Raw genomic sequence first — 14,037 nt, 5'->3', positions numbered from 1 at the left:
GCCAGTCTTGACAATTCTTGAGTACCCCCTAAATATGCCCCCCCCTTTCTCTACCCCTGGCATCGTTTCGCAAGTTAAGGCCCCTACAGTGGCTCACCTGGAGTATCTACATCTTTCTTACTGATTTTCTCAACTTTAAAAACTTCCCATCAGCTCTGTCCTCCACGCTGTGATTTCTCTGACCACGCTTGAAACTATAAGAAATGGCATCTAAGCTTTTTAGGATTTGACCAGTGGCCTCCATGACCAGGTAGTTCCCTGCTGACTCTCTAGCCAAGCTGTCCATTCCTTTGGTTATATTGCTCCTATAACCACGGTGTCATCATCCCTGCACGCCCCCCCCTTTGCGGTCACACCTCTTTTCTTCATGCCTTTGTTTGTGCCGGTGTCTTTGCTACATCCTCCCCAACGTTGTTAACTCCCACTCATAACTTACAACCAGTGCAAGCAGCCCCTACTGGGGATGTCTTTTCCGATGCCACCTCTAGGCTGGGTCCCTCCTGGTTCTTCCATGATAATCTGGATATCGATCTCTGCTCCTTTTTTTTTTTTTTTAACTCACTTTGCATCATAATGGTTTCTTTGTATCTGTTTCCTCTACTGGACCCAGCAACCTGGGTGTCCGAACTGCATGCTCTTTACCTTTGTGTCTCTCTTACCTTGCACAGTGCCTGGCACATAGTGCGGTTAGTTCCTGTGTGGCCGAATGAAAAAAAGAGACATCCATGCTGTACTCTTTTTATGCACTTAGCTTAGCCTCCCTGAGCAAAGATAAAGCGACAGGATGCCAGGTTGAATTTGAAGTTCATATACACAACAAATAACGTTTTAGTATGAGTCGATCCTAAATACTACAGAGGACATGCTTATGCTCCCCCCCAAGTAGCCTATTATTCATTAGTTATCCGAAATTAAAATTTAACGGAGCATCCTGGCAACCTTAACCTAGCAAAAAAGTGAGTTCACACCCAAGGTAGTTCACACCATGCAGAAGCTCACACTGAGCTTGACGTCACTTGCCGCAGGGTTTCGTACGGACGGTGCCTTGCATCTCTGTATGGCTTATGTGTGTGTAGCTGACGATACTCACGTGCACCGGCCTTGCCATGACACTGTGCGGTGTGCCGTTACCTACATGCGTGTTTTCCTTTGCATGGCAAGGACATTTCGTCTGTACAGATCTGGGCAGTCTAGACAGATGGCCAGAGCGTGTTCGTGCAACATCTCGTGGCATGTTGTCTGGCTGGCTGGTGCGTTTCTTTGAAAAGGGAATTTTACACGTTCTCTTGGTGTTCTGGGCTGAATGGAGAGCTAGCAGTGTGTACCTTCTTAAAGTCTATAAAACCCTGGATGTGGGTTTTAGATTTTGTTAGAGAGTTATGACTGGAAAGGACTCACTGTTGACGTTCCTGCTGAGGCCAACATGCCCCAGAACTGATGTACTGAAGGTTGAGCATGGCTTGGAGAAGGACTTTGTACTGTCTCCAGTTTAATGAGGTTGTTTACTTAGCATGTCCCCTATTAAAGTATCAGATGGCTGAAGTATTATTTTGATTGAAGGACATTTTTTTTTCCAAGTTAGAAACACCCAAGTTGTTAACAGTTGTATGTTTTCAGAAGGTGAAAGAGTGTCTTTCTCCATGACTGGAAACGGGATTGAAATATGGCACATTTCATCCCTCACGTTGTTTTTCTCCCGTTGTCCTCGTGCCAAAATGGATAATGATGGAAATTCCTCAGCTAGGACAGTCGGGCAGAGTTTTAGATATTTACCCCATAGGAGTCAGACATGTTCTCTCAGGAAACGCCGAATTCTAATGGCAGAGTGATTGCTGTCCCCACCCCCCCAACCATAAAAAAAGTCCTGAAACATTTTTGTGGCCTCGGTATCATGATCTTGTCAGTAAAACGATGGTCTCTGATTAAATCCAGATTGAGCTGTTTCCTGTTAGCGTGCTAACCCAGAGGGCAGGCTCAGCCCTCCATGTATCGCTCTCCCAGTCTGGGTTATTAAACACTTGTCTGCCAAGGCTCTCCCCCTGCCTCCCCCACTTTCCTTTTAAACTAGAATTCAAAGGCATTGAGGTATTACACACAAAAACAGATCCTAAAGTCTCTTAAAAGGGTTCTGCAGCTAGTGAATATTTTGCTGCAAAAATTAAACGAAAATTCTAGCTTCTCCAGTGTGAGCCATATGGCAGAATTAGGTTTTCTGTTTCACTTTTGTATGATTTTATTTCAGTGTAATTCCAGGAAAAAGCAGATAATTTCCAAGTTTTTGTTTCACAAAAATGTACTCCATTCGAGTGTCGGTAAATAAGAACTCCTCTTCAAAAACCTTCCCCCTGCTCTCGCAGGTTGATATTAGGGTGCTCGGCAAATGTGCAGAACGTGACACGATGCGAGCGCTCGGACACCTGAACGTGCGTTGTGTGCGGATTTTTGTGAGAGTGATTGTAGGCCCCGAGCCGTTCCCGTACTGCATTTGATACTGTCATTCACGCTCACTCACTGCACTTAGAGAATAGTTCTTAACATCCACATAATCAAAGTATCTTGTGAGCTTCTGTCAGCTCAAACACGGTTCTTCCTAATACACAGATGCAAACACTGAGGAACAAAAACCATCACAGGGAGGCATGGGGAGCAGGCACGCATAGGGAGACTTTTTTTTTTTTTCCCCGGAGGAAAAGGAGGACCAAAGGAAGCAACTGGGTTAATAAGTAGCAGGACTCCATTCCCAAGGGAGAGCCTTGGCTTCCTGCCAAATCTGCTTTCTGGCAGGAAAGGGGACCCCCTTCATCAGGTCCTTTGACAAGTATTTTTCTCTGTGTTTGAATTTTTGGCTCCATCAGTGCTCAGGGAAAAATTAGTTCTTTTAAGTTGTTTTTACTTTCAATAAGAAAAGATTTAAAGGAGAGTTTGCCTGGTGAGTAAAATAAGAATCCTCAAATTACAAGATTGTTTGGTAAGGGAACAGTGTCACAAGGTAAGGAAGCCTGATTTAGAATTACAGCTTGAATATCCCTCGAGAATGAGAAGCCGTTCCTTTCATTGTTGTTGTTAACATGTGACATCGAAGCATGTTTTTTAACTACTTTTTACTGTTATCTCGCTGATGATTTTTCCGGAACCAGATCTTTTGAAGTGACAAAGTAAAACCTAGAAAACATCCCTACATTTTGGTATTAAGAAAGCGGTCAAACAGATAGGGATGTTGGAAGATAAAAATTAACATTGTGTTTTATCATGTCTTTTTTTTTTTTATTAAGTGAAAAGCAGCCAAAGTGAAATATGGTTTAAATGCATCACAGTAAATTACGAAGCTAACGTTTTCCAAAGTAGGTTCGTTCTGATGGTCTGCAAGATGCTGTGAGAATAAAGGGAAGTCCGATTGGAAGGATCATGTATCAGATCTTTCTCTTAGAGTTTGTAGCACGTTAGCTCGTTAAAGACAAATTCTGCAGTAAAGAAATGTATTTGACTGTTTTACTCTGGAGTTCCCAAACTTGGCCACGGGACCTTTTGTTTTAGAACTTGTGTTTACAGCACCCACGTAGGGCAACACTTACTAACTAGTAAAAAAAAGTAATTAGACTTCGAAGGCATATATCCTTTCCATTTATTGCTTGCTTAAAGTGGATTGACACTCCTGGGAGGACAGACCGATACTATTAGGCCTTCCTTAAAACTACATATAGAGTGATAAAGGACAGTTATTAGGCCGTGATCTGAGTCAGCAGGCCAAAGAGGCCTACAGAAACGTTTGGTATTTTGCCTGAACCAGATCCCTCTCCTTAGTAAAGTAAAAGTATCCTTCGAGAAGGAAATAAAGATATAAAGTCATCCACCATGGAAGGTGGAGTCTTACTATTCATTCCCCTTAGTGTTTAGACATCGTGACATTCAGCTACCCTCACCTTTTTCTGAAAGTGATTGCCACCACTTTGGTCTTACTGGAAGCAGTCTTGCCAGCCAACTTCCTTCCAACGGTTGAACATCTGACAGGCCAGGTGAAGAAAAAGCAAATACGCGGCTTGGTGAGCGTAGGGTCATCATTTAGAGATCCGTTCTCTCTTCTTTGCTCTTCTTCCTCGATTTTCACCCATCTGGCTATTTCAATTTAGGCAAATCTGATATGCAACAGTTCAAACTTACCGTTGAGAAAAACTGCCTGGCCAGTGTTTGCCTCCCTGACAATGATTATTTGCTTTAGAAAAAGGTCCTCTCGGTAGGTCATCTTTGTGCCTGTGAAGGACAAGTTAAGCTGAAAATTGCATCTCTGTAGAATTTGTGAGACAGAGATTTACGGCAGGAGGTAAGGCACGGTCCTATTTTTCTTCAGTTTAATTCTCTTGCCTCAAACTCCATTTTAAGCTTTGCATATCTTACCAACGATCTGTTGTTAGGTTTTATGTCTCCCAAGGTGCGGTTATACCTGCCAGTACCATCCATAGTGTCGTTCTCATGTGGTAGCTACTTCTCGGGAGCCCACGTCTTTTCTTGTTCATCGCAAGTCTCCAGGAGGCAGGGGTCATACACCCACCCACCCTCTCCATTACTCCCAGGGATGAGCCCAGGGCTCCTTGGTCCGGCCACTTCTTGGTCAATTCTGTTGATTGCTGTTGATATTGAATCAAGAGGGCTGTTGCTTCTTGTGGGCTGAAGAATATCAGACCATGGTCAGATCTCCAGAGTTTTCCGTGGAGATCATAGTCCTACCAAGGCTGGTCTTTCAGCCTAGTGACGTGGTGTCAGCTGGCTCACACAAATCCGAAAAATCTAAGTCACCTCTTCAAAGCCAGTTGGCGTCAGCTGCGGCACACCGCTGCAGGAGCTGTCTTTGGGAATGAGTTCGGCCACTCGCCATGGAACAATACAAAGGAAATGATCAATTAAACTTTTGCTGAGCTTGATTCTGGGGTCACGGAAAACATCCTTGGCCTATTTAGGCCAGCAACCAGTTCTTGATAGGGGCTTAAGTAGAAGCAAGTGTGATCACCATGAAGTAAAGTAACACCCCCCCCCCAACCACCTCACTCCACTCCACTCTTCGGGGAGAGAATCGCTGTACGTGGCTCGTAGAGAAATGAAATAAGAGCAGGGAAAACGTGACAGGCTGTGTTTCAACTGTTAACAATGTTTTCGGTTTTACTTTGGGGAGTCATTTCGCCTGATCATAATCATGAATTTCTTGTACAGGTTGAAGGCGACCAGCTGCCTCCAGGACATACAGTCAGTCAGTATGAAACCTGTAAGATCAGGACCATAAAAGCTGGCACCTTGGAGAAGCTGGTGGAGAACCTGCTGACGGCTTTTGGGGACAATGACTTTACCTATATCAGCATCTTCCTGTCAACGTACAGAGGCTTTGCCTCCACTAAAGAAGTGCTAGAGCTGCTGCTGGACAGGTAAGAATCTAACAGTTTGCAAGATGACAGAACACAAGACAGGCTTTCCGCAGAAGGAAGGCATGCGTTTCGGATTCACGTGCATCTGGTACGCGTGAGGAAGGCTTCACTGGAAGGAACAACTTTTGGAACAAGTGGCATGAAGGCTATTCAGGAGCCACTTTATGGTGTATTTCTGCTAGAGATACCTTATAAAAAAATCTATAAAATACTTAGGAGTACATGCTATAAATCTAGACTCAGTTGCATATAGGTTTCAGTTACTATTTGCCACCCTAAAATTTTCTCCATGTGTTAATAAGTGTATATTATTTTAGAAAATAATCAGTAACCAGGAGTGTCATTGGGTTGCTGGGAGAATTAAATATGCTAATATATGGGAAGTATCGAGTTCAGTATTAGACCGGTAGGAAGAAGCCAGTAGATGGTAGCTTCAATAATGATGGCGATATTACTAATAACAATCGCTGTGCACCGGCTGCTTTGTGGATATGCACATTAATATTATCCTCAGTTTATTTTGTTAAGTCACATGTTACATATAGTGGAGCATGTATATTATAATTCACACATTGATAATTATATTTTCCTCCTCAGTTTTGCTTTATTTATAATTAAGCTTGACCTTTTAATTAATTGTTATTAGATTGACTTGATATTGGGAGGAAGAAGGCCATCAGTCAAACAATTGTTTTAGAGACATGAGAGTTCTCATCTGAATCCTTATATTCTGGGGTTTCCTGCATAAGAAAGGAAATGAGATAGGATGTTTTTGTTGGAGTAGTTGAGTGCTGACTTTTAGCTAGGTTTTTAAAAAATTTTGAAAGTATTATATGCTCATGTGCTCATAGAAGGGTATAAAAAGAAACATTCATGTTTTCTCATACTGCTATGTTTTCCCAAATATCTTTTATTAGGTTTTTTAAAAAGTTGTAGAAGTAGAAAGAAAAAAATTAAATAGACCATAATCTAATTAGGCAGATAACCCATATTAACATTTTAAAAATAGAAGTAATAGGGGCCCCTGGGTGGCTCAGTTGGTTAAACATCTGCCTTCCGCTCAGGTCATGATCCCAGGGTCCTGGGATCGAGCCCCACATCGGGCTCTCTGTTCAGTGGGGAGCCTGCTTCTCACTCTCCCTCTGTCCCTCTCCCCCTGTTTGTGCTCTCTCTTGCTATCTCTTTCACTGTCTCTGGTCTCTCAAATAAATAAATAAAATCTTTAAATAAAAAAATAGAAGAACTCTATATATATACTGAAAAGTTTTAAACAATTCAGAAAATTATGAAAGTAAACATTTTCTTTTTCCCCAAGTCCCACTCCTCCTAGGTAATCATTGTAGACCATTCCTTTTGTGTTCTTCCCCAATTTTTCGGGCATATCTACATACACACACACACACACACACACACATACATTTATATAAATATATATAATATTTGTTAATATATGATAATTGTCAAAAATATTATATAGTTTTTATATGGTATAAATAGAATCGTAGTGGATAGTCTGTTTGGCAACTTTGTTTTTTTTTACTTATCTGTCTTGGAGATTCTGTTTTAAAGATTTATTTATTTTATTAGAGAGAGAGCACAAGTCAGGGGAGGGGCAGAGGGAGAGGGAGAGAGAATCTCGAGCAGACTCCCCACTAGCCCAGAGACCAACGTGGGGCTCGATCTCATGACCCTAAGAATCATGACCTGAGCCAAAACCAAGAGTCCGACACTCAAATGACTGAGTCACCCAAGTGTCCCTGTCTTGGAAATTTTTTTTATTTATTAAGAGAATTAACATATGCGAAAAGCTTAGAATAGTGGCTGGCATATTGAAAGCTCAAGAAATGTAAGATATTGTTATTTCAAAATCACATATAGGTACATTTACCATATTCTTTTTAGTGGCCTTACAGTATTTATTGAATAGATTATTCTATGGATGGACAGTTAAGCTCTCTCTAGTTTTTCAATTTGTCTTTAAAATTTGTAGTCAATACTGCAAAGAGTGTCTTCGAATATATATCTTTGAGAATTCTATAGGATAATTTCATAGAAGAGTGATCAATGAGGCAAAATACATAAACATTTTAAAATGTGAAAGGTGTTGCTAAATCGCCCTCCAGAAAGCTGTAGCAACCACAAAGAATGAGAGTTGCCTGTTCCTTCGCTTTCCCCAAACCCTTGTGAACTATGGATGTTTTCACCACTGCCACTGAAACCATCTCTGTCATGATCTGTCCATTGAAAAATAGCTCATTGTTTTTAAGTTTATATTTTTTACATTTGTGAGTGAGGTTTAGCATCTTTAAAACATTTGCTGGGCATTTATGTTTTCTGTTTATGTCTATTCATATCCTTTTCTTATTTTTGTTTTGAACTATTGTCATCTAATTATCGATCACCTAATTATAATTCTTTAATATTATGAAACTAGTTTTTTGCCTATCATATGTTAGAAGTATTTTTCCTAATTGGTCCCTTGGTTTTATTTATTTTATTTATTTGTTCATTTATTTATTTAAGGGAAAAAGAGAGACAGAGAAAGCACTAGCTGGGGGGCGGGGGGAGCAGGGAGGTGGGGAGAGGGAGAAGCAAGCAGGTTTCCCGCTGAGCAGGGAGCCCAATGCGGAGCTAGATCCCAGGACCCTGGGATCATGACCTGAGCCGAAGGCAGATGCTTAACTGACTGAGCTACCCAGGTGTCCCTGTCCCTTGGTTTTAAAAGTTGTTTATTAATGGGTCACCTGGGTGGCTCAGTTGGTTGGGTGTTGGACTCTTGGTTCACAGAGTATGCTTAAGTTTCTCCTTCCCTGGGCGCCTGGGTGGCTCAGTTGGTTAAGCGCGTCTGCCTTTGGCTCAGGTCATGATCCCAGGGTCCTGGGATCGAGTCCCGCATCGGGCTCCCTGCTCAGCTGGGAGCCTGCTTCTCCCTCTGCCTGCTGCTCCCCCTGCTTGTGCACTCTTTCTCTCTGTGTCAAATAAATAAATACAATCTTCTAAAAAAAAAAAAAGTTTCTCTCTCCCTCTGCCCCTCCCTCCCACACTCACTTGCATGCTCTTTCTCTCTCTCAAATAAATATTTTTAAAAAGTTGTTTATTAATATTTTTCATGGAGACATTTAAAGCAATTTTTTATGCGGTCATATCTATCAGTCTTAAGTAAGGGCTTTAATAATAAAGTTCTATTCCAATGTGATTAAGGTTATTGATAACAGTGAGTTTTTCTCAAGATATTTGATGCAAGGCAGAGTGACATCATTTGGACCAATGGTTATTCATATGTTCATATTCAGGAACACTGACAAAATATCTATCCTTTATCATGCATCGATCTGAATATGCTAACTCTGGACTTTAGCACAAATAGAAAGTTCTGTAGTCTTTTCCATGGCAGCACTTAAAATGTTAAGCCTGAAGTACGAACCTGTGGGATTAGTGAGTCATTTCTTTCATGGTTTGTTTGCTTGTATAGCATCTCACACCTATAAATAGAACTTGGAGAATTACATGAATTTTCTTTTAGCTTTGTCACGTATATATAAAGGATGCAGTATATGCGGTATACGGTTGGCCAACAGTATGGGGAAGTAGGTCAACACATCAGAAACTCCTACAAGTTTCCTTCGGAGTTGGCAACCTCTTCTACTTACGGGGCAGCTCTACTGATAACAGGCCACAGATGTCCGCAGTCAGTAAAGGAGCGCACATGAATTCCAGCTGTTCATCATAAATGGTGGACATACACACAGGAACTGGAGTGTTTAGTCTGTGACTCACGAACATCCAGCTTTTATTTGATGATTTTTAAGACCTTCTCTTTGTTCTATTATAGGAGATACACATTTTTGGATTTTTAAAAGATTAACTGGATGACAGTTATTAAATAACACAATCCTCATGAGTTCAAATTCAGATTATGAATTTGAATTCGGAATTCAAACTCAGTTTAGTTCGAACTATCATTTAAGGTATAACTGAACAAAAGAGTTAAGATTTATCTTGACCTTTTTTGGATGGGCCACGGCTTGGCCTTAAATTTCATATCATAGTCCTATCCTTTGCTTGCCTCTGAAATGAGTGGAATCAACGAACACTGAATGCCTACACAATACCCAGTACTCTGCAAGACACCAGTTGGGTGAAACAGAAATAGAGCACTTGGCTGCTTCTCACCCTTGTGGTGAATTTACTGTGAAGCTGTTGGTACTGAACCTCTAGGATCACTCACTCACTTTCAATACCCTCTCACATAATTTGTCTTCACAATTTTGTATTCTTTTTCTTAGAGAGGACCCTTCAAATTCCCTATGCTTGGCAAAAACCTGGATCCACCCCTGAGAACTTAATATTTTACTGCAAAAGATAAGGCTTACACTCATAAAACAAGCAGGCAACCACTTAAGATGGTGTAAAAATGAAACTCCAGTGCGTTCTGTAGAAGCTCAGAGAAATAAGTCACATTCGTTTTGCTTCCTCTGTGGAGATTTGGTTTGTACATGTATGTACAGACTTCAACATGAATATTTCTTTCTCCCATTTCCTACTCAGATTTTGTGACCAGATGTTAACCTTTGTTTCATTTTGACCAAAATGCAGATTCTGTGGAACATTGGGTTCTTCAATTTATTGTTGGGAGTTTTAATGTCTGTAACTGGGAGGTAAGCAACTAAATCGCACAGACTTGCCTTCTCTGAAGATAAATTTGATACTCTCTTTTCTTGTTAGTAAATCGTGGGAGGGTTGTTTGTGAGTCTGTGATGTAACTTTTTTATGATTTCTCTTGGTCTCTTAATAGTAGGTTGCTTACCTTTTGTGAAATCAACACAGAGAAGTTATTATAGGATGTGCTAACCCTAACCAGCCAAGAATGCATGGAAGGCAGATGCTGTAGTCTTTATTTACCCCCAGAGGAAAGCTTACTTGTTTTTTGTTTTTTGTTGTTGAGGAAAAGCTTATTTGAAGTCAAGCTTTGATTTTCCTTAAGACTTCCAGTCCTGTGGCTTTTCTCAGATGGAACTTCAGGTGGTTTAAAAAAAATTTTTTTTTATAGTTTTTTCTTTCTGCTAAAGTGAGTCTTTGTGATTGACCAATAGACAGTGGCTTGAAGTCATAGATAGCTAATTGCACGTGTTTGCTTTATCTCTTGCTTGGGGTTATCAGCAGTCCACCAGGAATCCTGTTTCCTGTGCTTGTCACCATGGCTCAGTTAATTCTAGGGCTCGTTGATGTCCTTTTAACCTAAGAGAAAGTTTTGAATTGTGGCTTGGCTGTTTGTGTTAATGCTTTGAGATTTTATTTTCTCTAACTTCAGACATACATTCCACTTAAACATATATTTTTCCCACCCTACCATAAAAAAAAGTAAGGGAGTTAGGTCCCATGGAAAATACCCAACCTCAAATGTAGAGAGAAAGGACCATGAAATGTTTATATGTATATCTAGATTTTTCTTTAGACACCTGTCATATTAGCTACTTTTGGGCCATTTCTTCATCATTTTCCTTTCTCTGATCCATATTTTTCATATCAGAAGAAATCAGAATGCCTGGGATAAGCAGAGTAGGTGTGAGTGTGTTTCCAGAAACTTTTGCTAAGCCACTTTTGGCACTCAGTTCACAGCTTGGAAAGGGATGAGCAAATCTAAACTACCCCTTCGTTTCAAGTGAATTCTCCCAGTGGAGGGCTTTTGGAGAGGATAAAGGTTAAAGGCATCCATAAACATTATACTTCAAGACCAATCCACTTAATTTGCTTGCTTAGGTCACAGAGAGGAGACAATTCAGTGGCTGTTTGAACTTATCTCTTCTTTCCATGTTTTCTTGCCATGCGTTTTCACAGACTTCATCTCAGTTTATTTATCATGACATTACCTCCATGTTTATAGATAAGAAAATTGAGGCTCAGAGACATTAAATCAGTAAGTGGCAGAGCTGGAATTAAACCCTACCTTTTTCTGAGTTGGAATCTTTTCCCAAGTGTGCCATATTACTTCCCATGGTCTGTTGATGCCATTTTAAAGGAAAGGGTGATTTGGGGATCCCCTTCAGCTATACTCGATTGACTTTCCTTGGAAACTACATTAATCTCTTCATGTGGTTTGAGCAGTTCACTTGGACATCAATATTCCTATTTGTTCATCTCTTCAAATGATAGTTACCAGATGTTTAATATGTGCCATATTCTGTACTGTACAAGGTGCTGTGTATATAATGGTGGACAAACTGGTCATGACTCCTGTACTCTTCATTTTAATGGCTAGTGGGGGGAAAGTAACTTTAAATCACCATACAAATAAATGTATATAATCACAATTTGTACAATCTTTGGGGTATAAGAACTAGGTTCTGTGACAGAGACAATTAAGAGAGGATTTGGGGGATGGCTATTACCCAAACAAAACTGGATGTTGGCCAGTGGTGTAGAGTGGCTAACTAGGTCATGGGCCATCAAGGTCCCTATTGGGTCTGTGTGTCTAGAGTGTTTCTGTTTATTTGATGTGCTCAGGCCAAATCCATTGACCTGAATCTGCTACTTCCCAACGAGGACCCTACTTGTAGGACAGGGGTATAGTAAATGAGAAAGTTTTAGGAGGATTTTTGCAAATATATTATCACAGTGGAGTTAATAATCTTAAACCCGTATGTTATGACACCTGGAGTAGCGGCACCTTCCTACGTAAAAGGTGCTGTACCAATAACCAGCAGGAATGGAGCTGACCTTGCTGAGTGAAGCCGGTTCCTCCACAGCACAGAGAAGAGCCAATCAAATATAAAGCTCGACAAAGTAAGTCAGTCGGAGAAAGACACATACCATGTGATTTCACTCACATGTGAAATTTAAGGAACAAAACAAATAACGGGGGAAAAGGGAGAGAGCAAGAGAGAGACAAACCAAAAAACAGACTTAATTGTAGAGAACAAACTGATAGTTACCGGCGGGGGGCGGGGGTGATGGGTGAAATAGGTGATGGGGAGTAAGGCGTGCCCTTGCGATGAGCACTGGGTGTTGTGTGGAAGTGTTGAATCACTATATTGTACACCTGAAACTAATATAACACTGTGTGTTAACTAACTGGAATGAAAAACTTAATATAAAGCTTGAAAACATTTTATTTGCATAGACTTTGTCGTAAGTGCCAAACATGCTTCCGTTTCCTTTCAGTTTTAGGATATTTACGGGAAAGCAGTTTTCCTGTATTTCTTGTAGTCATGAGATTCATGTAATGAACAGAGTGTAATGGTTTAGAACATGAGCTCAGGACTGAGAAAACGAATTTGATTCTGGTTTTGCACTTCTTACTTGCTTCACAACATTGGACAAGTTACTTTCTCTTCCTGGCTTCAGTTTCCCTATCTATAACACTAGAATGAAAAATAACCCTAATACTTGTAGAGTTATTATGAGGTTTAAGCTTGATAATGTAAAGTTCTTAGTATAGTGGCTGGCAAATACTAAGTGCTTAGGAAATTCTTTCTTCATGGAACTTTTTACTATTGGAAATTCCCTTTTTTATTTATCTTGCTTATTTCTTGACTGTCTCCCCTACTTAGTGACCATGCCTATCTTGTTCGTGGCTGTATGCTTAGGAATGGTATCTAGCAGTAAGGGCTTAGGAACTATCTGTCTGACGAATAAACAATGGTTTCTATATCATTCATGCCTGTTATGAGCACTCTCATTGGAAGGCACAACCAGGAACATTACCCAGCGTCTGCTTCCATTTAGTGGGACAGACAAATAAATCTAAAGACTTGTATCATTACTGTCAAGGCAGTGAGGGCTCAATATGTACTTTAAAAAGAGAGGCTTTTTAAATAAAATTTAAGGTTCATAGCAAAATTGTGGAAAGGACCAAGAGTTCCCATATACCTCCTGCCACCACACATGCCCCCCACTATCAATCCTGCACTAGAGTGGAACATTTGTTGCAAGCATTGACAGACACGTCATTATCATCCAAGGTCCATAGTTAAACTGGGGTTCACACTTGGTGTTGTACATTCTATGGGTTTGGACAAATGTCTAATGACATGTATCCATCATTATCGTATCATACAGAATAGTTTCACTGCCCTAAAAATCCTCTGTGCTCTGCCTATTCATCTCTCCCTCTCCCTCCCCCAATCCCTGGCAATCACTGATTTTTTTACTGCCTCCATAGTTTTGCCTTTTCCAGAATGTCACATGCTTGGAATCATACAGTAGGTAGCCTTTTCAGATTGGTGTCTTTTACTTAGTAGCATGCAAATAAGACTCCTCCGTGTCTTTTCGTGGCTTAATAGCTCATTTCTTTTTAGTGTCAAATAATATTCCATTGTTTGAATGTATCACAGTTTATTCATCTACTGAAGGGCATCTTGGTTGTTTCTAAGTTTTGGCAATTAAATAATAAAATAAAATAAAGGTGCTATAAACATCCTTCCGTAGGTTTTTGTGTGGACCTAAATTTTCAGTGCCTTTGGATAAATATCAAGGAGCAAAAATGCTAGCTCGTGCGGGAAGAGTGTGTTTAGTTTTGTAAGAAACTGCTAAACTGTCTTCCAACGTGGATGCATTCCCTCTAGCAGTCAACAAGAGTTCCTGTTGCTCCACATCCTTGTCAGCATTTGGTATTGTCAGTGTTTTG

General features: G+C 40.5%; 1 protein-coding gene across 3 annotated transcripts in view; it reads left to right on the top strand.

Annotated features, from left to right (window-relative positions):
- Window positions 1-14,037, top strand: part of RGL1 (ral guanine nucleotide dissociation stimulator like 1) — a 158,840-nt gene that overhangs the window by 70,529 nt on the left and 74,274 nt on the right. For all 3 annotated transcript variants that reach the window (XM_040636294.1, XM_040636292.1, XM_040636291.1), the window contains one exon: window positions 5,203-5,411. In XM_040636294.1, the coding sequence (XP_040492228.1) occupies window positions 5,203-5,411 (209 nt within the window). The remainder of the gene's footprint in view (window positions 1-5,202; window positions 5,412-14,037) is intronic.

Source organism: Ursus maritimus, unplaced genomic scaffold (genome assembly GCF_017311325.1).
Source record: "Ursus maritimus isolate PB19 unplaced genomic scaffold, ASM1731132v1 scaffold_2, whole genome shotgun sequence".
NCBI classification, from domain to species: Eukaryota; Metazoa; Chordata; class Mammalia; order Carnivora; family Ursidae; genus Ursus; species Ursus maritimus.
The sequence above is the reverse complement of the archived record's forward strand: the minus strand, read 5'-3'. Positions and strand labels throughout refer to the sequence as shown.